At 33.8% G+C, this 22,379-nt stretch overlaps 1 protein-coding gene and 2 long non-coding RNA genes across 6 annotated transcripts in view; 1 reads left to right on the forward strand and 2 right to left on the reverse strand.

Annotated features, from left to right (window-relative positions):
- The window catches only part of LOC134810545 (uncharacterized), a 95,098-nt gene extending 88,150 nt beyond the window's left edge, over positions 1 to 6,948 (reverse strand). Inside the window, exon 1 of the long non-coding RNA XR_010158885.1 lies at positions 6,846 to 6,948. This is a non-coding gene — a long non-coding RNA (uncharacterized LOC134810545). The remainder of the gene's footprint in view (positions 1 to 6,845) is intronic.
- Positions 6,913 to 22,379, forward strand: part of LOC129144589 (uncharacterized) — a 58,616-nt gene continuing 43,149 nt past the window's right edge. The window contains exons 1-2 of the long non-coding RNA XR_008549028.2: positions 6,913 to 7,190; positions 17,019 to 17,059. This is a non-coding gene — a long non-coding RNA (uncharacterized LOC129144589). The remainder of the gene's footprint in view (positions 7,191 to 17,018; positions 17,060 to 22,379) is intronic.
- The window catches only part of HGF (hepatocyte growth factor), a 71,984-nt gene continuing 65,139 nt past the window's right edge, over positions 15,535 to 22,379 (reverse strand). For 2 of the 4 annotated variants that reach the window (XM_519174.9, XM_009453450.5), the window contains exons 16-18: positions 22,188 to 22,294; positions 21,930 to 22,075; positions 15,535 to 19,288 (exon numbers count right to left, since the gene is read on the reverse strand). In XM_519174.9, coding sequence (XP_519174.2) covers positions 19,112 to 19,288; positions 21,930 to 22,075; positions 22,188 to 22,294 — 430 coding nt within the window. In that variant the 3' untranslated portion in view covers positions 15,535 to 19,111. The remainder of the gene's footprint in view (positions 19,289 to 21,929; positions 22,076 to 22,187; positions 22,295 to 22,379) is intronic. The other 2 variants (XM_063815425.1, XM_063815426.1) reach the window with 1 other exon arrangement.

Here is a 22,379-nt window from a genome sequence, read left to right on the forward strand (position 1 = left end):
AATGTTAAGGGGGAAAAAATGCTATTTTTCATGTCCATGAAAACTCAGATTTTCTCTTTTAAACACTTTATGAGCATTTTGTATTTGTATATGTTATCTGCTTAATTTCAAGGCTGAGAGAGAACGTTTGGAAAAACACAAACTAAAATTACCTGCTAATCCAATACATCATGTTTAGTTTCTTTTCTCCCTCAATTAAATCTTGTTTTTCCAAGATCAACCACAAAACCCTACCTGCCAAATCCTGCAGGCCCTATTTTGTTCTGTATTAAGTGTGTGTGCATATACCATAGGGTGATGAAATTTTGTTAAATGTGGCAAGAATAATTTAAAATCACTCTTTTCTCCACCTTATGGCTACAGATGCCACCTTTTTTGTTCCTTGCTATCCAGAAATACTAATTTTCAATTTTTACTATGTTTTATATTTACACACAGACATATACACACATCACACATATACATCATCACAAGCATTTTCACAAGTAACCCTTAACAATGTGACATATTTTAATAGAAGCAAAATATATCTGAGTTTATACTATATATTAAGCCATCCTAAAGTCAGATATTTAGGTTGTTTCAGGGTTTGAGTATTATAGAAATGCAATGATAAACATATTAGCACACTTTTTTCTCCGTATGTATAATTCTATCCTTAGGCTAGATGAGTTAGCCTCCTCAGCCTTGCTCTCAAGAATCAATAATAAATAATCAAAAATAAATAAGTCTCTGATGCCACTCATCATAAACCAAACCACAGTCATCTGTGAGTGACAGGTTAACTCTAAATCAACACCTCTTCATTTGGAGTTTCCTCCTGTCTGAATTTTAATTTTGACCTCATACATGAAACCACTATTTGTTTTCACATTCCATAGAATCTGAATGCGTATTGTGTGCTGTTACTGACTGACCGTCATGTAGCAGTCTTAGTGTGCCTTCATTTCAATCTTCTGAAGTGTAATTATTTCAGTCAAGGTAGTCTAGGTTATGCCACGGTGATAAACAACACGAATATCCTAGTGTTTTTCAAGACAAAGGCTTATTTCTTTCACACCATTTTCCATTGCAGGTGGAGAGGACATGAAAAAAAAAAGCCATCTTCAGAGCTAAACACATGAAAATTGTAGCTCTTCTTACAAGCCAGAGCAGGAGAAAGTACCCCTATTATCCTATATCAAAAAACCAAAATATAAGAAGTCAGAAAACAAACTGCTAATGATGCTTCAATGACACTTAAAATTCTCATATGTTAAGAGCTTAAATTCAGGAAAATTCTCACATATTGCTGATGACAGCATAAATTCATGCACCCCCATTTTGAAGGCAATCTGGTTATATGTTAAAGAGCTTCAGAAATAATTATCTCCCTTGCTTTAACCCAGTCATTCTTTTTCTGGAGCTTTCAATAAATAAAGCCAGACCTATCTGTCTGGCTGATCTGTTTCAATGACATAGCTGAATTTTTTTTTCTTGCAAAGTTGGGAAAAAGTATTTTAAATTGTATGATTTAAATGCTGTCATATGGAGTATATGAAATTCATTTGGGGGCCCAGAGGACCCTCCAATTAACAGACAGTTACTTGTGATAGGTTGTGTTATGATTCACACATGTTCCTTGCTCTTCTCTCAGGGATAATTACATTCTGGCTCACTGACTCAGGACTGGCCCTGCGACTCACTCTCATCAATGAACTCTACACAGAAGTGACGTGTGTTGCCTCTGGGGAGCAGCTGTAAGTCCCTTCTGCAATGCTGACTGGCAGTGGTCCAGAGTGAGGCTGTTCCCTCAATCTGAGCAAGCAGAGCTTCCTACTAAACTCCTAACCATAGCCTACAAAGCTCTCCATTTATGATCTGGACCCTGTCTATCTCCAAACCTACTTCTAAGCCTCGTCTTCCACCACTCTCCAAATTCATCCAAACATGCAGACCTCCTTGTTGCCCTAGAGTTCTCCAAGCATGCACCACTTCATGTCCCTTATGCTTGCCCTTCCTCCCCATGGAGTATGGTGTTTTGTTTTTTTCCTTCTTGTGTTTTCTGTCTCTGCTCAAATATGATCTCATGAAGAGAAAGGTCTTCCTTGATCATAGATCTTATACCTCAGACTCTTCCTTGGATTGCTTTATCTCCCTACTTTTTTTTATTTTTTAAAACTGTTGTTTTTATTATTTTCAAGTTGTTTATTTATTGCCTAAGTCACCCACTACTGTGTTCTCAATGCTTAGGCAAGTACCTGACACATAACATCTGTTTAATAAATATGTCAAGTTAAATTAACAAATGTAGTTTAGAGCAGGGCCGAATTTCACATTCTTGAATAAACGGTTTGTTCTATTGCTACAAGGAATTTTCATAAATAGCAACAAGCGAAATAATTTAACTCCTTGAAATATATACTTAAAAATAAAGGAGACAGAACACAGATACAATAACATTAGCATATCTTTCAAAATAGATATGTTAGATATTTCATCCTAAGATTATGAAACAATGAAAATAAAACATATCATGGTGGAGCAAGATGGAAAAATCTGTGGTGAAGAGTATAAATTGGATGCACATCACTTAATAATGATCACCATGCCTAGTTCCTAACTTTTAATTAGCTTGTTGGTAAAATGAAGATAGAGAAATATATTAGTCTGTTCTCACACTGCTATGAAGAACTGCCCAAGACTGGATAATTTATAAAACAAAGAGGTTTAATTGACTCACAGTTCTGCATGGCTGGGAGGCCTCAGGAAACTTACAATCATGGCAGAAGAGAAAGCAAACACATCCTTCTTCACATGATTTCAGGAAAGAGAAGAATGAGAGCCAAGCAAAGGGGGAAGGAAGCCCCCTATAAAACTGTAAGATCTTCTGAGAAGTTACTATCACGAGTCTAGCATGGGGGAAACTGCCCTCATGATTCAATTATCTCCACCTGGTCCCACCCTTGACATGTGGGGATTATTACAATTCAAGATGAGATTTAGGTGGGGACACAGAGCCAAACCATATCAACAGATTATTGTGAGATTAAAAATCTATATTCATGGCCAGGCACGGTGGCTCACACCAGTAATCCCAGCACTTTGGGAGGCCGAAGCAGGCAGATCACCTAAGGTCAGGAGTTCAAGAGCAGCCTGGCTAACATGGTGAAACCTCGTCTCTACTAAGCATACAAAAATCAGCAAGGCATAGTGGCGGGCACCTGTAATCCCGCTACTCGGGAGGCTGAGGCAGGAGAATTCCTCGAACTTGGGAGGCGGAGGTTGCAGTGAGCCTAGATTGTGCCACTGCACTCCAGCCTGGATGACAATGTGAGACTCCATCTCAAAAAAAAAAAAAAAAAAACTATATTCACTTTTTTTTTATATAGTGTCTGCACATAGAACGTATTCAATAAGTATTGGTTCATTTCTTTACCTTGGCTTATTTATATTATCATTAATTTTAATATATTTTAAATTTTGAACATATAACACATCAATACTTAAAAGTAGATTACCTAATCATAAATATTTTCCAAATAGAAAGTCTATCTAATGATGAAAAAGCATTACGTTATACACTTTAACTTAAAAATTTAACCATTATAAACTAAAATTCTCTTTCCTCATGAATATATGAAATTCATATAAATTTCTGTAGATTATTAGGCTTTAGTGAGATTTAAAAAATGTATAGCTTACTTTATTATAGGAACATAAGTATGTTTAATTTAAGTTGAAATGGTTGCTAGAAAATGTATTAAAAAATCACTCTACTTTTTTTCCCATATAAAACCCAACTCTCATAATTATCTAGCATATCATCAAATCACATGAGTGTTGCTTGAAATAGTCATGACCAGATGTTAAGTACAGTTTTGTCTTCATAATTTTAACAAGATATGGTTTAGTTTTTTTCTTGTCTTTTAAAGCTCACTGATTACACAATACATTCTCTCTCCACAAAGTATATAAAGTTTGTTCCAACAAAAGTATACAAAATAAAAAAGTAAAATATATTAAAAATGAAATTTTAGGACTGCTATCTGCTGAAAACAGTAGAAAATGAAGGTAAGAGGAGAAATTTGGAGATAAAAATTTTTTTCAGTAAATATTCTTATACTCACTCTGAATCACTAGAAATGATATCTCTAATTGTCCCTTTATGTAGCCTGATCCTGTAATTCAAATAAAGTTCTATTGTCATTAAGTGGGTTAAATAATTGTATCAATACTCCATCTAAGGAAGTATAATACTACTACTTTACCTTTCCACCCTCACCATTTATGTTCTGCTACACAAGGAAAAGAAAACTATATGTCACATTTTCCTCCTTAAAATTATGAAGAATTCTGAATCTTTGGAAAGAATGGAAAAGAAAGTTTAAAGTTTTTCTTTATAAAAGTAAATATCCTTTAGCACAGAGTTAACTGGTACTCCCCCAAATCCATTCTCTACTAATGTTAGTAATAGAATTCCAAATATTTAGCTGGGCACGTGAAGCCTAAGTCACCCTTTCAGCTAGGTTTGGCCATGTAACTAAGTTCATGGCCAAGGGAACATAAGCAGGAGAGCCATGCCTGGGCTCTTGGGATATGTTCTTAAGGAAAGGCTGCACTTCCTTCTTTTCTCTCTCTGGTTGCTTGGAACACAGACTTGATAATGGGTCCTTAAGCACCCATTTTGTACATGAAATGGAGCTGAGTATTGGGAATAATTCAGCTGAGTATTGGGAATAATTCAGTAACAGACAGAATCTGAGTCCCCAGTGATTCCTGAAACTACCGTGTCAACTCGGGACTTCTACCTCTAGTTTGCTTTTATATGAAGGAAAAATAAAATTATTATCTTGTATTTTTGTCAATTTAGCAAAACCTAATTCTAACTGATAAAACCACATTCATGAGACTTTCTTTCATATTAATAGCATACTTTATATTGCAAACAACAACTCATAAAGGCATAGATAGAATCCCTTAATATCACACAAATGATGTTAAATATTTAAGTGGAGGGAAATTACAGTGATTCAAACTACTGCTGATTAACTAAAAATCTAAAATTAAGATCAAACAAACCCAAGGTCGTAACTATTTTAAGAGCTACTTCTGTGTACCTTATTCTAAATTTTATTTCATGGGAGAGAAAGCAAAAATATCAATTCATGGTTCAGTGTGTGCACACTAGCAACACTTGATGTAGAAGCTGAAGCTCCCAGCAAGAGAGAACAGCTTGAGAACAATGTCTAAGGGGTTTTATGTGCAACAATGTCAAGCTGTAAGTGGGCTAAGCTCAGTTACAGAGCTGAAATCCTATTGCTTCAGGGAAAATAGGTTCTCTAAGGTTATCCACTTAAAAACAGATGGAACAGATCTAGAGCAGTGTTTCATGCCCAGACAATAGGGCTGGTAGGAACTAAACTAGAAAGGCAGGACCCAGCCAGCCACTTGGTTGGGATAAAGGCCAAGAGGAAGATAAAACTGAAGTCAAACTCAAAACCTAAGTAGGATTTAGCAAAGAATAGAGACAATAGGTAGAACTATATAAGAAAGAACACCATGACAAAACATTGACAAAACACCAAAACACAACACCATGACAAACACCACTGAGGCCAATAAAACAAAGGGACAAATAAAAACAAACAGCAAAACAAAACATATGAGTATTCTTCAAAGAAGGACCATGCAATCTCTTTGCTTAAAGCAGAACTAACAATTAGGGAAGAGGTGAGAGTGAGTTCTGAGGTCACTAAAAACCTGCGGTCTGCATCATGGCAGATGGAAAGCCACAGAAGGACTATAGTGTTGGCTGCCTTTTCCACATGTGCCTTTGAAAGAGATCACTCCGACAGAACAGGTGAGAAGGGCTTGAGGAAAAACTAGTTTGGAGTCAGCTTTTTAGAACACTGAGGCAGTGGAGGGAAATAATGACAGTTTCTACCAGAGCGAATGAGGCAAACAGGAAGAGGAATGGTAACTTTGAGGGTATAATTAGAAGCACTTAATGAGGGCAAGATCAGAAGCACTTAGAGAGCTGAGCTGTGGGGCAGTGGCAGAACAATGGGATGAGCCAGGGCTCTGGCTTTGGTGGTTTTGCAGATGGTACTGCCAGAACTGGAATAGAAACTTGAAAATTTTAGAGAAAACCCCGTTTTAGGGGGAAATGACATGATAGGTGTTTGTAAGATGTAATTTGAAGTACCTATTGGACATCCAGGTAGGTAGATTCACAAAAATTTGTCTTTTTGAGTATACCTCAGAAGAGCATCAGATACACTAAACTCCAGGCATGATGCTATAAGAGGGTTCCAAAAAATTTAGCTAAAATTTGGGCCATATTGCTATGATGTTACTCAAAACATGAAAGTCGAGATAATACAATTGTACATCATTGACGACATGCAGAAGTGATCAGGATATCTCATTTGCCAGCCCTCTCTCTTCCCCCAAACAGTACTGTTTCGTAAAGGAGACTGCAGAGTTTCCACAGGGATCAGTAGACTAAAGAGGGCTTTTGTTATATTTTTAGATATGTGAACATCTTGAGAATACTCATAATATTACAAGGTACACAGAGTTTGAAGATTCAAATTAATGAATTAAGGTGGCTGAGAAATATACAAATCACAAGCATGATATTGAGAACGATAAGAACTATTTACTAAGCCTGTAATCAAAATGTACAATTTGTATTTGGGAAACATCAAGTTAGAGTCTCAAACTAGTCTATTTAAGAACTCATCTCACAGGTTGCACAGCCACAGAACATCCCTAGTTCTATAAAAGTAAGTGAAAGCAATTTTAAATCTGCAATCAAAGACAGTCGTCTAAAGCTGCTTAAAAAATAAAAATAAAATCACCTCTCTAGGGCAGGAACTCTTGCGGGTTTCTGAATTGGCAGGGTCATTTCCCCAGAGGCTGAAAAGAACGGACCTGCACTCGTTCCATTTTATGCTACTGCTTGCTTGCTTGTGCTCTTGTTTGATTTGCATTTCAACTCCATTTCTGCCAACAAATGCAGCCCCAGGTTCTCCTTAGAATAACTTCTTCCCGGCCAGGCACGGAGTCAAATTACAAACTGAATTGGGGAAGGAGGCCAAACGAAGATCCACCTTGGCTTGCTCCTTATGTAGGAGTTTACTAGGGCTGCACCTGGGATTGTCTTTCTCTGCCAGGCCTTTTCTATTATCTAATTCAGCTGTAAGGTAGGTTGAGTCTCTCCTTTTCTCTGACAGTGTTTTAAATTTTTTAACTATTCATGCTTTTAAACTCTTTTAAAAGTATTGCAGATCCTTTAGGATTTTGATTAAATTTTAATATACATGAATATGATTAAAAATAAGTAAATAATAAAACTAAGGTTTTGAATGTAAAATAGAGTAGGTCTTGTTCCCAGGACTGGCTCTGCCTCCAGCTATGTGACCCTGGGCAAGTCATTATACTTTTCTGTTTGCGTGTGTGTGTGTGTGTGTGTGTGTGTAAAATGAAGAGCTGATTTTTAACAGGCCTTGGCAGTTGTCAAAGTCTCTGTAATATAGACTTGTAATGTAATGCAAAACGACCCTATGAAAAAGATGGTAATTTTCTTTGAAGGTGTTTCTCTCTTTCATAAAACACCTTCTGGTATCAGCAATAAAGGGCAGGGACCATTACTGCTTTTCTTTGTTTCAGAATAAATTTTGAACTTTTTCCCAACAAAGTCCCTTAGAATTTTTAGCAATACACATTTCTCTGCAGTTCTATTTCTGTCTCACAAGCCTGTTGCTTTTCTTTTTCAATAGCTACACTCCCTTCCCCCATTAAAGATAAATAAATCTCCTCTGCTAAACTGGCCTTTCCCTGCTAACTTTCAACTTCATGGTAAGAAGCAACTCGCCTGTTAGCCAGGTGTATTTAGAGATGAGGAGGCCATGTTCCTTTAGTTGACATCTCAAAGAGCTTTGGGCAAGGCCTGTCTGAAAAGCAGTTTGACCTCTGAATAACTTCTTGCTCATATCCTACCCAGATGATAGCAATATTTTCTTGTTTAAATAAGTATTTTCCCTCCCTCCTACTTTCCTGGAAAATAATTAAATCAAATGTCCACGACACAGTATAAAACAAAGGGCCAGGTGGAATTAATATTGAAAATCCACCCCTAAATATATTCTAATTATGAATTATTTGAACACTTCCTTTTCTCTAAAACGGATGTAGTTTTAGAACCTGCCTATGTAAAGTTGTAATGGTGATTAAATGAGATAAAACAGAGCCTGGAAAACAGTGAGCACTGAATAAGCATTATCTATTGTTATTTGATCATCTTCAGATGTAATTAAAAGCTTACGATGAAACATTTGTCAATTTCATGCTAACTAGAGAAATCTTTGTAATTTCATGTGTAAAATTTGCTAGTGTTTTCACCATTTGAGAAACTATGTTATTCCCTTGATAATAAATACACAGACCTCTTGAATCTATTAAGTGTGATAAGATACTTGGGAAAGTAAGAAAGAAGGGGCAAGACTTAAAAGATTAGGAATCTGGAAAAATTCAACAAAGAAAGAGGAAAGATAAAAGAGAGAAACACTAAATATGATTAATTATGTCATAATGGAAGTGTTCATAAAATAGAAAAAAATAATATTCCAATAGGCAGGATTTGAGATTACCACAATATTGAAAGATTAAGGAAGGATGAACTGAAAAGCACAGTAAAATCTTGCTATATACTCCAGAAGCTATTTGCACTTCTCAGTTAACACTTTCAGATTCTTGGTTTATGCCTGTTTCCCAAACTTGCTTGTATTTATAAGAAGGGTAGGGTCAAGGTTTATTTATTCACCATGGTATCCCCAGCACTCAGTACTATCATAGTAAATGCTCAATAAACATGTGCTGATTTAAAACAGAAGTGTATGACAGAAGCCAGTGGAAACCACCTCCCCAACACTACTGCCAAAGGAATTTGGAGATGCTATTACTGAAAGAGTAAACAAAAGAGATTATAATGCTATCGTATTTTTGAATTGAAAGAAAACAAGACAAAAACTGTGAACATAATTTCTGACACATTCATTTTTAAAATATTTATCATGTAGTACCTAGCCTAGCCCATGTTCTCCTGGAGCTTAGAATCTAGTAGTAGAGACAATATTCATATCTGTGTATGCAAACGACAATTTAATTAATTGAGGTAAGTGTCCCGAAATAGAAGTGTGTCATCCTGTGCAATGTGTAACTGGATCAGGAAGGTGGGTGGGGGGATGATTGGTGATATTTAAGCTGAATGATGAAGTAGGCATTAGTCAGGCAAAAGCTGGTGGGTGGGGGGATAATTCCAGGCAGAAAGAACAGCATATGAAAAGGTTTTGAGGCAGGAAAGAGCTTCCTGGCCTACTCCCAGAACTGAAAGATACCAGTGTAGCTAGAATATAGTGGACAAAAGGAAAAGAGGTGAGTGAGGAGTTGAACCATCAGGGATAGTTCATCTGTTGGTCAGCTGATAGGAAATCATTGAGAAAATTCAAACAGGAGAATAATACAGAGTTACATTTTAAAATGTGTATTCTAGCTGGATGTGGTGGTGCATGCCTAGAGTCCCATCTGCTTGGGAAGCTGAGGTGAGAGGATTGCTTGAACCCAGGAGTTCAATATGGTATTGAGCCATGATGGCACCACTGCACTCCAGCCTGGGCCACAGAAGAGACCCTGTCTAAGAAAAAAATAAATAAATAAAAATAAAAAATAAAAAAAGGATAGAAGGTGGAGAGTAAACGTGGAGAAACACATTTTTGAGATTACTATAGTAATGAACACGGTTTTGAGATTACTATAGTAATGAAAGTGGAAGAAAATTGTGCCTTGGGCTAAAGTGGAGCCACTGGACACAGAGACATGTGAGTGATTTAAGATGTATTTAGAAGGTAAAACTTTGGCTGAATGGAGAAAGAAGGACACAAATAGGTTAAAAATTGACTTTCTGGATCCTAGCTTGAGCAAGCCCGATGGATGTTCCTTTTATTGAGAAGAAGATTGAAGGGCAAGGAGAGATTGGGGTTCAGTTTTAGAAATGTTCAGTTTAGATGCTGAGAGCACATCCAAGCAGTGACATTAAGTGCACAGATGAGCCTTTGCTTTTATCTCCACCTGCTTCAGTGCTATCCCATTGAGCTGCTTTGCTGAGATCCAGCCAACCTCCCCTGTAAAGTCATGGTGGTGGAAAGATGCTAAAGCATTTGAAGCTGAGAAGGGAGTTGTGATATTTTAGAGAGCAATTTTAATAAGTACTAGAGCCCTAATGTACAGCTTGGTAACTATAGTTAAGAAGATGTTGTAGACTTGAAATTTGTTGAGAGTAAAGTGTTCTCATCTCACACATACACGGTAACTGTGAGGTGATGAATATATTAATTAATTTGTGGTAGTCATTTTGCAATGTGTACATATATCAAACATCATGTTTTACACCTTAAATATATACAATTTTTATTTGTCAATCATACATCAATAAGGCTGATAAAAAAGACATTACTGAGGAAGTTTAGAAGTAAAAAGAACAAGAATAAAAATGGGACATTGTGAATGTGGAAGAACTGCATTCTCTGTGCTTGTTAATTTTGGGATGACTCATTGTATTTGGTTTGTAAGTGGATTTTGGAAGTACAAGTGATTGTAATTAAGAGGAAAGAGGCTAATAAAGAAGAATAATGCTTTAGATCTTTTTGTTGACCTCACTTCTAAGGACATGTAAATGCCTTCAGAAAACTTCTCCCAGCTCCCCTCAACTTCTTTTTTAATCTTTTTTTTTCTTTTTTCTTCTTTCATTTTTATTTTCTTTCATAATCTTTACGTGTCTTTCTTTTCCTTGGTGCCTTGTTTCTAGAGCTGGAAATTTAGGCAGAGGAGGGGATGTTGTAAACACTAGAAAGATTTTAAAAAACAGGCAATTTTTTTAGCTTTAGTACTGTTTAAAAGGACTACCTTCACAGTTTTGTGTAATCAATTTTGGTTCTGTATTATTGATAGGAAAGTTCCTATAGATGGTACGTATATGTCAAGAAAAATGTGCATCAACTCCTCCTGTCTGAATTTTACTCAAATTAAGTAGAAAAGAGTAAATCATGTAAAAAAGAAGTTTGATCTGGGAAAATTTTCTGTGAGATGCTTTTGTGGAGAAAACATATTGTACATTATAAAGACATAGAAATCTCAAACCATGTAGTAATAACTGCCTCTCATTTAGAAAGTAAATTTGGAAATCAAGTTTTTCCGGACTGCATTTATCAGAACTCTAGTGTCTTAAGACAAAATGAAATATTGGCTCTGTAATTGTAAGGGGGTTCTGTAATACAGTAAATCTGAAGAATGTCCTCTACCATACTCCCTCATGGAGCTTCAAGACACATATGAGCATCTAAAGGCTCTTAACTATCCCACAGCAAAGTGGCCTGTATAAAGCATCCCAGCATCTCCAAAGCTTACTTAAGCCTTGAACATTTTGTTCTTCTCAGTATAGCTTTTAAGGATCCTGCAAAAGACCAGTTTGGTTAAAGCTTATGAAAGTCATTAAAGAAATATTTCCTTCTTTAGAAAACGTTTGTAGTTAGAGATTCTATTCTTCTTGTTCATTCACATATTCTGCAACCTTCACTATTGGGAAGTACTGCCTGGTACCTAAACTATCTGATTGAAATGTCAATCTTATTTTTCACAAATTCTTACTTTTTTAACCAAAAGGACCTGAGCATTTCCTCTCAGAAAGACTTTTTGGACAACTGAAGAAACATATTTAATCATATTTGCACCTTCTCTTCTCTAATCTAGATATCTTTAATCACTTATTTCATAAAGTCAATTTTCCACGTGTTACATTACTCATTATTTTTAATAGGATATAAATTCTTTGTTTTACGGCACAACAATATATTTTGAGCTATTACTACATTTAGGTTTTAATTCATCTAAAAAGTCAGAAACTTGAAAACTGCACACTTTTGTAAAGCTTTAAAACTACATGAAAAATAATTAATATGAAAATCCATCTGCCTTTGGTTCACCTCATTTCCTTGCAACATGCTACCCATGTTCATTTCTCTCAGTTAAGAAAACTCATCAAATGAAAACCTCTTGTTCCTTAAGTAATGATACTGTGAAACTTCTCAATGCACAACAGATTGGATATTTGCACGTATATAATGAGTGGACTATTGTGGACTCAGGATATTTTTGCAGTAATTTATCCTTGAACTTTATCCTCCAATGTTATGACATCAACCTTTCATAGAAGAATCTTTTTTCCAGATGGGAAAAAGTATTCACTAGCATAATCTAAACTCTATTAGTTTGATAAAACAATATATTTATCCATAAGCAAATTGAAATTTAATCTTTTATTTCTATTTTTAATAACCGCATTGCAAATATAAATGTATAAACTCTCTAAAGTTAATAATTTCTCTTTTCCAGCTGCATTGTCTATTGTATAAATACAATAAAATATTTTAAAATAGCCCCACTTACTAATTCAAATCTAAATAATGCAACTAAATATAAAATCTTAAAATTCTTAATCCTCATTGAGAGTTGCATAATTTTTACAAAAATCCCAAATGTCTTGTTAACATTGATAAGGCTTCAAGAAGAGGGTGAATTATAGAATATTAATAATTATAAAATGTATATTGGATACCATAATATGTGAAGCACTGTACAAAATAGTGTGCAAATATTACTAATATGACAATGCTAAATGTCTTCAAGGAGCTCAAACTCACTGGAGGTGATTGCACATTGAAACAAAGCAGAATAGCTGGGCGTGGTGGCTCATGCCTGTAATCTCAGCACTTTGGGAGGACAAGGTGGGTAGATCACAAGGTCAGGAGTTCAAGACCAGCCTGGCCAAGATGGTGAAACACCATCTCTACTAAAAATGCAAAAATTAGCCGGGCATGGCGGCATGCATCTGTAATCCCAGCTACTCAGGTAGTTGATGAAGGAATTGCCTAAACCCAGGAAGTGGAGGTTGCAGTGAGCCGAGATCATGCCACTGCACTCCAGCCTGGGCAACAGAGCGAGACTCCATCTCAAAAAAAAAAAAATTAAAAAAACAAAGCAGAATAAAACGAAACTGATCTAATTCAGTCATACACACACTATCGTAACAAACGAAAAGAAAGCATCAACAATTCACAATTGTCAAATCTTGGAAACAACCCAAATGCCCATCAATGAGTAGATAAAGAAACTGTGATGTGTGTATGTATATAGATGGAATACTCTATCTATACATATGGTATACATATATATCATGTATACATATATATGGTGAGAGAGATATATATGTGTGTATATGTATATATTTATATATACATATATAGATATATATATATGAATGATGGAATACTAAACAGCCATAAAAAGGAATGAATGAACAGCATTTGCAGTGACCTGGATGAAATTGGAGACTATTATTCTAAATGAAGTAGCTCAGGAATGGAAAATCAAACATCGTATGTTCTCACCAATATGTGGATGCTAAGCTATGAGGATGCAAAGGCATAAGAATGATGCAATGGACTTTGGGGACTTGTGGGGAAGAGTGGGAGGGTGGTGAGGGATAAAAGACTATAAATATGGTGCAGTGTATACTGCTCAGGTGATGAGTGCACCAAAATTTTGCAAATCACCACTAAAGAACTTACTCATTTAACCAAATACCACCTGTACCCCAATAACTTGTGGGAAAAAAATAATAAAATAATAAAACATTTAAATATATATAGAGAGAGAGAGAGAGAAAGCGTAAGCAGCCACTGCAGCAAGCTGAGGAAATGATGATTTTTTGGATAGGGATGTTGAGGATGGAATCACATAGGAAACTCAGTGACATATGAAGGTTTTTAAATGTTGAAGAAAAGCATGATGTTCATGGGGACTGTTTGAACACAGACATGAAGTTTAAATATGAAGACATGTTCAAAAATGATGAAAATAAAATAATGTTAAGTAGTATTTGAGTGGGATGAGGGTCTGAAGTTGGCTTGGAGTTAGATTGTATGTCAGATTGATAAGTTTTTTGTTTTCATTGGTGGTTTTTTGATGTTGTTATTATTTACTTTTAAAATCCATAAATAAACATATAACCTATTATCCCATACTTCTTTTGAATTATATAAAATAAAATTAAGTTTCTTTCCTTTGCCAGGTATTTTCTGTCTTGCTTAGCTGTTCTTTAGGCAATAATATATTCTTCATAATACTGTAAACTCTTCGCCGATTACTAGAAGTATTCCTTTCATCGTACTTTTAATTCTCGGCTTTTAAAAATAACACATGCAATCGAGATATTTGTAAATATAAGGGACAAAAGAAAACTATAGAGTGCCAAGAATAAACCTTTTAATGTGAATTATACATGAGAGGCTTGTAATTTGGTGAAAGTGATGTAGAAAACTTTTTAAGGATTGTATAGGTTAAGGATGGCCCCTGTGTAGGAGAATAATAAAATAGAATGGCAATTGAACTCCGGGACTAAAACACAGAGGAAATGCAGACCAAGATGATTCTATTCAGGACACTGACAAATGGTAACTATTTAGAGCATCACAATTTATAAGAGTAAATAAATAAGAAACCAACAAAAATATTTTCTAAGTATTATTTATCAGACCCCAGGTATTTAAACAATTCACTCCCTAACTTTTACTGAGGACCCTGTTCAAATATCTCTTAAAGAAGATTTGCTGGACTATTCTATTTAAATAGCAGAATATAAGTTTAGAATGGAATGGGATTCTAGAAAAGAGAGAAAAAAAGGTCAAAATTTAGAGAAATCAAAAGTTAATATATTTGAAACATTCTTACTGCCACCATAAATGGATAAGCATATATTCTGCTTTAATCACAATCACTTAAAAGATTAGATATTTTAATATGGGCTATAGAATTAGATACATTAGTCATCACTTGAGATCACTAGCTATGCCAGAATAAATTAGTACAGCAACCTTTTGGGGGGAAAAGGCAGTAAAATACAATTTGAAATAATCAGTGGTGTTATAGAGCTCTCTTTGCTTAGATCATTGAAGACTAGTTCTTCCAATTTGAATTAAATGAATCCATTGGATTCTTATTTATTCTTAACTGAATGCACACTTTAAAGAGATACCCAAAGTGATTCATTAAATAATTTAAAATCACCTTTGTATTATATAGTGGCATGAGAAAGGAAATTAGGTGACAATTCATGGGAATATTTTGTATATATTGGCAAATAAAAACATAGCACCATTCTAGCAAATATGAAGAATAAACAAATAGTTACATTTTACGGTGGGAGAAACTAAAGTGCATAGAGATTAATGGTTTACTGAAGACCATCTATATTGCTGTGGATATTAGTTGGAATAAAAAAATGATTTTTGTCTTAGTTCTATAAACAAGTTGTATTATAGTTTTTGCAAGAATGTGTATGTAATTTTTGTCAGTGAAGTCAACATTGCTATTTTCTGCATTTAGGCCCTAAGACAGATATAAATATGTACATGTAAATAATCATAACAGAGAAAATAAGCATTTTGATAAAATATTTTATTAATAATAATAATATAATCATGGTTATAAAAATAACAACTTTATTAACTACAGAAAGTTTATAATACAAGTCATAACCACAGTGTTCCCTTTTTTGGGTAAGCATACAGCTATACCACTCAATAGGCAGCTTATTAATTTCCTATTTACATACAAGACAAACAGTCATAGCATCCACAGTATTTCATTTTCAGTTTCCTAAAGACAGAAACTTTCTGTGCAAATGGAAATGAACCTACTTAAAAGTTACACTGTCAAGATATATATGGTCCAAAAAATTTTAACTTTTTTTGTATTAGTAAATTCTTAGTTCCAACCTTAGTTGAATGTTGAATGACAACTTCTTTTTGGACTTTATCATGACAAGTGATTTATTTTAAAATTATGTATTTTAAAAACAAAGGCCATGTACTTTTACCAAAATTAGTTTTATTTTTTAAATGAGTTTGCCTATATGTATGGGATGTAATTAATTATAATAGTATTTTTTGAATCTCAATAAATTGATTTAAGGCTTTTTAGTATAAGATCTTATTAAAATTCTTTACCTCATGATCTCTATATTGCAAAACCAGTATTTCTTTTAAAAAAATTTAAAAACAACAATGAAATGCCTGACAGCAATTTCCCACTTCTTGACAGTGTTCTTTTCAAGAGAATGTTGTGGCTATAACATTCACTTTGTACAGTACCATTGGTACCAACAAGAAATATTCACAGGAATAAGTGAAATACAATTTTGCTATCACATGCCATTATTGTTAATTTTCTTGCCTTCCAGTGTCTCACACTTCCCATAATTTGAAACACTTAGATAGCAAGCAAAAGCCTGTTAATACTAGAAATTGACTCAATAGATTTTACTGAGGACCTGCCCACAGCATATAGGTAAAAGTCATTACACATTTTACAATAAAATTAAAGAAGTATACAAAAGGATTATCATTCCTTCTGCACGGCAGAGGCATTATGAAAAATATTTTAGTTTTACACTTCAATTCCTGGTAGACATGAGAAAATGTCTACAATTATAACAGTACATAACCATTATTCAAACAGCCAAACCAAAAATCGCATTGAAACCTTCTGATTTAAAAGATCCTTTTGTCAATGACACAAAATAAAGTGGATTGTTGGATGTTTAAAAATGTTTAATAATTTATTCAGCAAAGAACACCTGGTAAATAGTGTCTTCCACCAGCAAATAATGACATGACTCTACCCTGTTCTACCACCTAAAATAACATGGACCTTGTTCATCTAAGTTTCATTGTCAATTCCACCCATGTCCCTCTATCACGAAAGGAGCCTCCCAAAGAGAGAATTACTTTGTACGGTTTGTTTGATGATTTATTGGTGGTATTGTTTTTAGCCTTTAATAAAATGAAAAATACTAGCCTCAAAATGTCTAAATACTTAGCTGTATCTTGTATCTAGCTAATCTTTATCTGTATTTCCAGGAAATTTAGAGGAAGAGTCATTAAAGAAGTATTTTTAAAATGTGAGTATTTAAAATTATGACAATTTTTATAAAAGTTTTACAAATATCATTAATATGCAATAATAAAATTTCACTGGTTCAGCCAGAAGAAACTATGAAATATACTTTATATTTTGGCAATATGCTCTTGAAATTTCTAGGAGTTCTTACTAAAATGCTGTATTATATAAGGAAAAGAGAAATACAATCAGATAAGATGATAGAGACCAGCAACTAGTTGGATGTCTTTTTGCTTCCACTTTAAGTTTCTTGATGCCAGCACATATCTTATTATGAAAAAAAAATTGTATAAGCATTTCTGGACTTGCCGCCCTATATTCTGTGGACTAAGCTCTCCATAAACTTAAAACCATTTTAGTCCAGATTGAACAGTACTCTAAAGAGCTGGTAGGGAATTGTTTGGGGACTTGGCCTTGATAAAAATCACTCAAGAAAACTAAGTCAGAGAAATGGGACTACTGGATTCACACCATTCAAAAAATTATTTTTAAAGGTGTTTTGTACAGGAAGATTTCTGCAAAAATTCAAAGCCTATCCTATTACTTTTTGTTATTCTATTTCTCAACAAATACATGATCTTTAGCTAAGCATGACAAATACAATGATAAATATGATAATTTGGCTGTTATACAGAACACAAAATTTAAATGTCTGTTACATGTGGCATTAGGAGTGAACTTTGTAAAATGAAATAAGAAAAAATAAACATATCTTGATAAAATATCTGATTCAACAGATTCCACTCTACTTAAAAAAAAAATAAACGAATACAGAATTGAGACAAACTAGTTTCTTTCCTTTTACAAGTTGTCTTTTACTTCAAAAAAGCTTTATTAGGCTAAAATCTTCCAGGTTGAGAAAAGTATTTTTATTTTTTTCTCCAATATATACTTTAATGCATGACTTGATGAAGGGTATTTATAAAACTTTGGAGACTTGGAAATTTTCCTCTTAAATTTTTTAAAATTTAAAGGCAGTGAGCTAGAAGCCAATCACAGCAGCAAGTCTTAGATTTAACCTATTTAAGTACATTTTTAATGACCAAAACACTTTTAAACTTCTTCAATTAGATACTGATCTGAGCACTTAAGAAATGCTTTAGGAAAATAGATCTACAAATATCTTGTGTAAATAAGTGGCCTTAAGTTTGGAGGAAACAAATTACACAAATAGAACTATTACCCTCTTTCCTTTAAGAATTAGAAACTACATGAAATAACTAGGATAATGAATACATGTAAACACCTAGATTAGGTGTTATTTAACTCTGGGTGATGGCCACACCTGAAATGCCAACCAAAGAAGATCATCTGCAGATTATGTATGGAGAATTAGCTAATCATTTTGATCTTGCATCATTTTTTAATATTTCTACTGGTCTTTAGAGATTTCTGGTTTTTTTGAGGTAAAACTATAGGTACATACTTCTAAAATATTTAGGGGTTACATTAGGTACACCATAATTTAAACTGTAGTGCATGCACATGTGTACCTAGGCATGTGTACATGGGTATGTGGTTTTGTAAAAAGTGTGTTCGTGTACCAGTATTGCAGGATACATGGTGAAGAGAAATGAATGAACTATAACATATAGCATATGAAATGTAATATAATTTAATATAGGGCTACAATTTAGGGACACAAGGTATAAATTGTTTTGGTGAGGTTAAAATAACATTTAATTTGTGGTTTACTCATTATTAAGAAACCAACATCAGAAAGCAGCTTAGACAGATTAATTGATTTTTTTTTCCCATGAAATCTTTATCATCCAGCAAATATACCTGTGTGTTTTTTTAATCCATTCAAGTATCTTCAGGAGATATGTTATTACACTTGCATGTACCTTAATTCACTTCAACATTGACAAAATAACACTGACAAACAAAACAACAGAAAACACCCATAAACATTAATGAGAATTTCAACAAACATGACTCTCCAGTAGTTGTCTTAGGATTGTTGTAAGTGACATTTTAAATTCCACATTCTCTGAAATCTTCATGTAAAAGACAGTTGTATTGGTGGGTGCTTCAGACACACTTACTTCAGCTATGACTGTGGTACCTTATATGTTAAAATAATTTTGTGTATCCATTTTGCATAATATGCTACTCGGACAAAAATACCAGGACGATTTGGAATGGCACATCCACGACCAGGAACAATGACACCAAGAACCATTCTCATTTTATGTTGCTCACAAACAAGTGGGCCACCATAATCCCCCTAGGAGTAAGACATACAAAAACAAAGTATTATTAGGAATTAAAAAAAAGCTCATTAACATAATCATATATAGATTTGCATCTCAGAGATATATACAGAAAAAGAGAATAACTGCAACTGAAATATGAAGATATAAAAATTAGTGTACTAGACATTTGTTGACTTTCTACTGAATTAGCCAAGACTGAGATAAGTACAAAGTTTAAAGTGTTCTATTATGTGTGGTATTCTCCTAAAAATGACTTGCCTTTTCCAAAAGAGTCAACCATCCTTTTAAGTGTGCTTTGCCTTTGTTGGATGCAGACTAACATATAACCATCGGTGCCTATTTAATAAGGTAGATTTGATATTTATTTTGATCTTCTTATGTTCAATATAGAAAATTTGGAACATGTAGAAAAATACAAGTAAAAAAGAAAATAACTTGTAATCATATAGTTTTAACAATTAAACTGCATTATATTTTTTCTTATTTCTAAAGCTTTTTTTTTTTTTTGCCTCTCCCAATCCTGCCCTACATGATCTTAACAAGTTAAATAAAAAACTTGTTGTCAACAAAATAATTCTGTTAATTGAAATTGCTTTTCCAGGCAAGGAATATTCCTCCAGTTACTGCTGGTATTAGTAGTTAATATAGTTATAGTTATATTTTATACCCTCCTTTCTGTAGCGTGTCCTGTGATTTCATGGCATTTCTTATATGGTAAGCCTGTTGCATCATCAGATAGAGATAGATGAAAGATGAACAGATAGCTTTATTTGTGTTGTGTATATATACATACATATATTCATTTATGGTTTTATTTATTCATATAAATATAATTATATAAAAATATATAATAAGTAAATATAAATAAACAATGCACATAGTGTTATATGTAACAACTACAACTGTGCTGCACCACTTTCATGAACCATGTAGCCTCCTAAGAATGCAGTGGCTGGCTTTTGGTATCTTTATATGCAGAAGAGTGTTTGGAACTACCTTAATTTTCCCTAAACAGCGATGGGGGAAACCACTGCAAAATTAACTTATGTGATTCAAATGGAAAGAAGAGAGCCATTGGCATTCTGTGATGGGGAAAACCAAGTTAGGGGTAAAGTAGAATTTCAAACAGTAAAGAAAAATAGTTTATTCCAAGAGACTATATAAACTATGCCAGTTGAGGAAAGAAAACTGATTTTTAAGCAAATGTACTAGTGATTACTGAGACAAACTCCTCAAAGTAATTCACTCTGGAGACTTTCACTAAATATGATGTTACTGCTATTATACAAACATTTGGGAGATATCTCCTTCAAATTTATTTCAGTGGCTAAATTACCTTGATTTAAATGTCAGTGACATATATATTTTTAAAAACATTCTGGAGGATAAATACATGTTTGAGAAGTGGCGGAATCTACTTGAGGTCAAGTCTTATCGATAAAGTTAAAAACAACATATATAGTATACAGATATGAATAATTCAAACTGAAGAGGGAAGTGAAAAATATATAGGTGATAATCCAAATTAAAGGCTATTCTTCAAAAGCAGTTGTCAAATTGGTTTTAGTAATGGCAATAATTAGATGATCTGTAAGGTTGGGTCTAGTTAGAAACCTCTGTGTTTCCCGGATGCTTATTGCTTTTTCTTTTTAAAGTATAGTCATTTATTTCTCCTAGTAAATGTTCCCTTGTTATAATGAACAATGGTTTCATTGTTCATGATTTACTAGAAAGGCAACAAATTTGAAACTGGTTATAAACATATAATCTGTTTCTAACCATATCATTTTTAAGCAGTTCTAAAAACTCAGTAAACAGTAAACATTTTCTCTTCTTTTCAGAAATAAAATCTCAGAGCAAGGTGTATAACACTTGCATTTCAATACATATTTATGTTCCATACTTACAGCATGCATTTTCCTACATATCAAAGGACATTTCACTATCATTGAACTCATTTCATCCTTTGCCACACACAGCATTCCACAATCCCACAGCCCTGAAGCTTGGAGAACATGTCTCTCACATTCAAAATCTAACTAAACTAACAGTTTAACAGCTTGTCTATGTAAAATAGGGATAGGAACATTGCCAAGCCGAAATAACAGTTGCCTAACAAATGAAATGTCCAAGCTCGTAATGTCACAAACTTTGACCTTTAGGCTTTTTAAAATAGAATCTGTATAAACACATACACAGAGCGAGAGAGCAAAAGAGAGAACAGCTTATCCAAAAAGAGATTTAAAAGTTTAAAGCCCAGCATCTCTGAATGATATAATTAGTGGAGTTCACTTCGAGATAATTTGAGAAGATGAAATAAATTTAGAAAAATATTAGAAAAATGCAAACCATTGATCTAACTGATTTGGATACTTCTCATTTGAATAGCTCTCCCTTGGAGTTCCAGCTCTACACACTTATTATTTTTTGAGTGACAAATGTCATCATAGTTTGCTGCTAATAAAACATTGATTATCTCACTGCTTAGTTGAAAGAAATGCAGAATATTACAGACTTAATTTTCCCAATTCCTCTTTCCTAGAATAGGTTGGTATACAATATTTTTGATTTGAGAAAAATAAACAGAAAAAAATAAACATGAAACACTAAGCTATGAATCACAAACTCCTTATTAAAGAACTTCCTTTTTACCTCACATGGTCCTGATCCAATCTTTTCAGCCCCAGCACATATTTCAGACTCATTCAGAGTCACCTTCCCTCGATGATGCTGGCTGCATTTCTCATTTCCCATTATATAGAGATGTGCCACTCGTAATAGGCCATCATAGTTGATCACTAGATTGATGCAAAAAAACATACAATAAGGTGAGAAAAGTAAGAAACAAAGACAAATGTGTTCTTTTTAAAATAAAATAAATATGGCCTCATCTTTTGAAAACTAGCTTACATCCAGTGTAGCCCCAGCCATAAACACTGCAACTGGTCTTTTCAGGAATTGTGCATCCATAATTAGGTAAATCAATCGTACTAACAAAATCATCCAGGACAGCAGGCCTGAAAACACAAAATACAATGGTAAGTACTCTCAACTGGATTCAACACAAAATTAACATATTAAATGTAGTGTTCATGTTTAATA

This window comes from Pan troglodytes, chromosome 6 (assembly GCF_028858775.2).
Source record: "Pan troglodytes isolate AG18354 chromosome 6, NHGRI_mPanTro3-v2.0_pri, whole genome shotgun sequence".
NCBI classification, from domain to species: Eukaryota; Metazoa; Chordata; class Mammalia; order Primates; family Hominidae; genus Pan; species Pan troglodytes.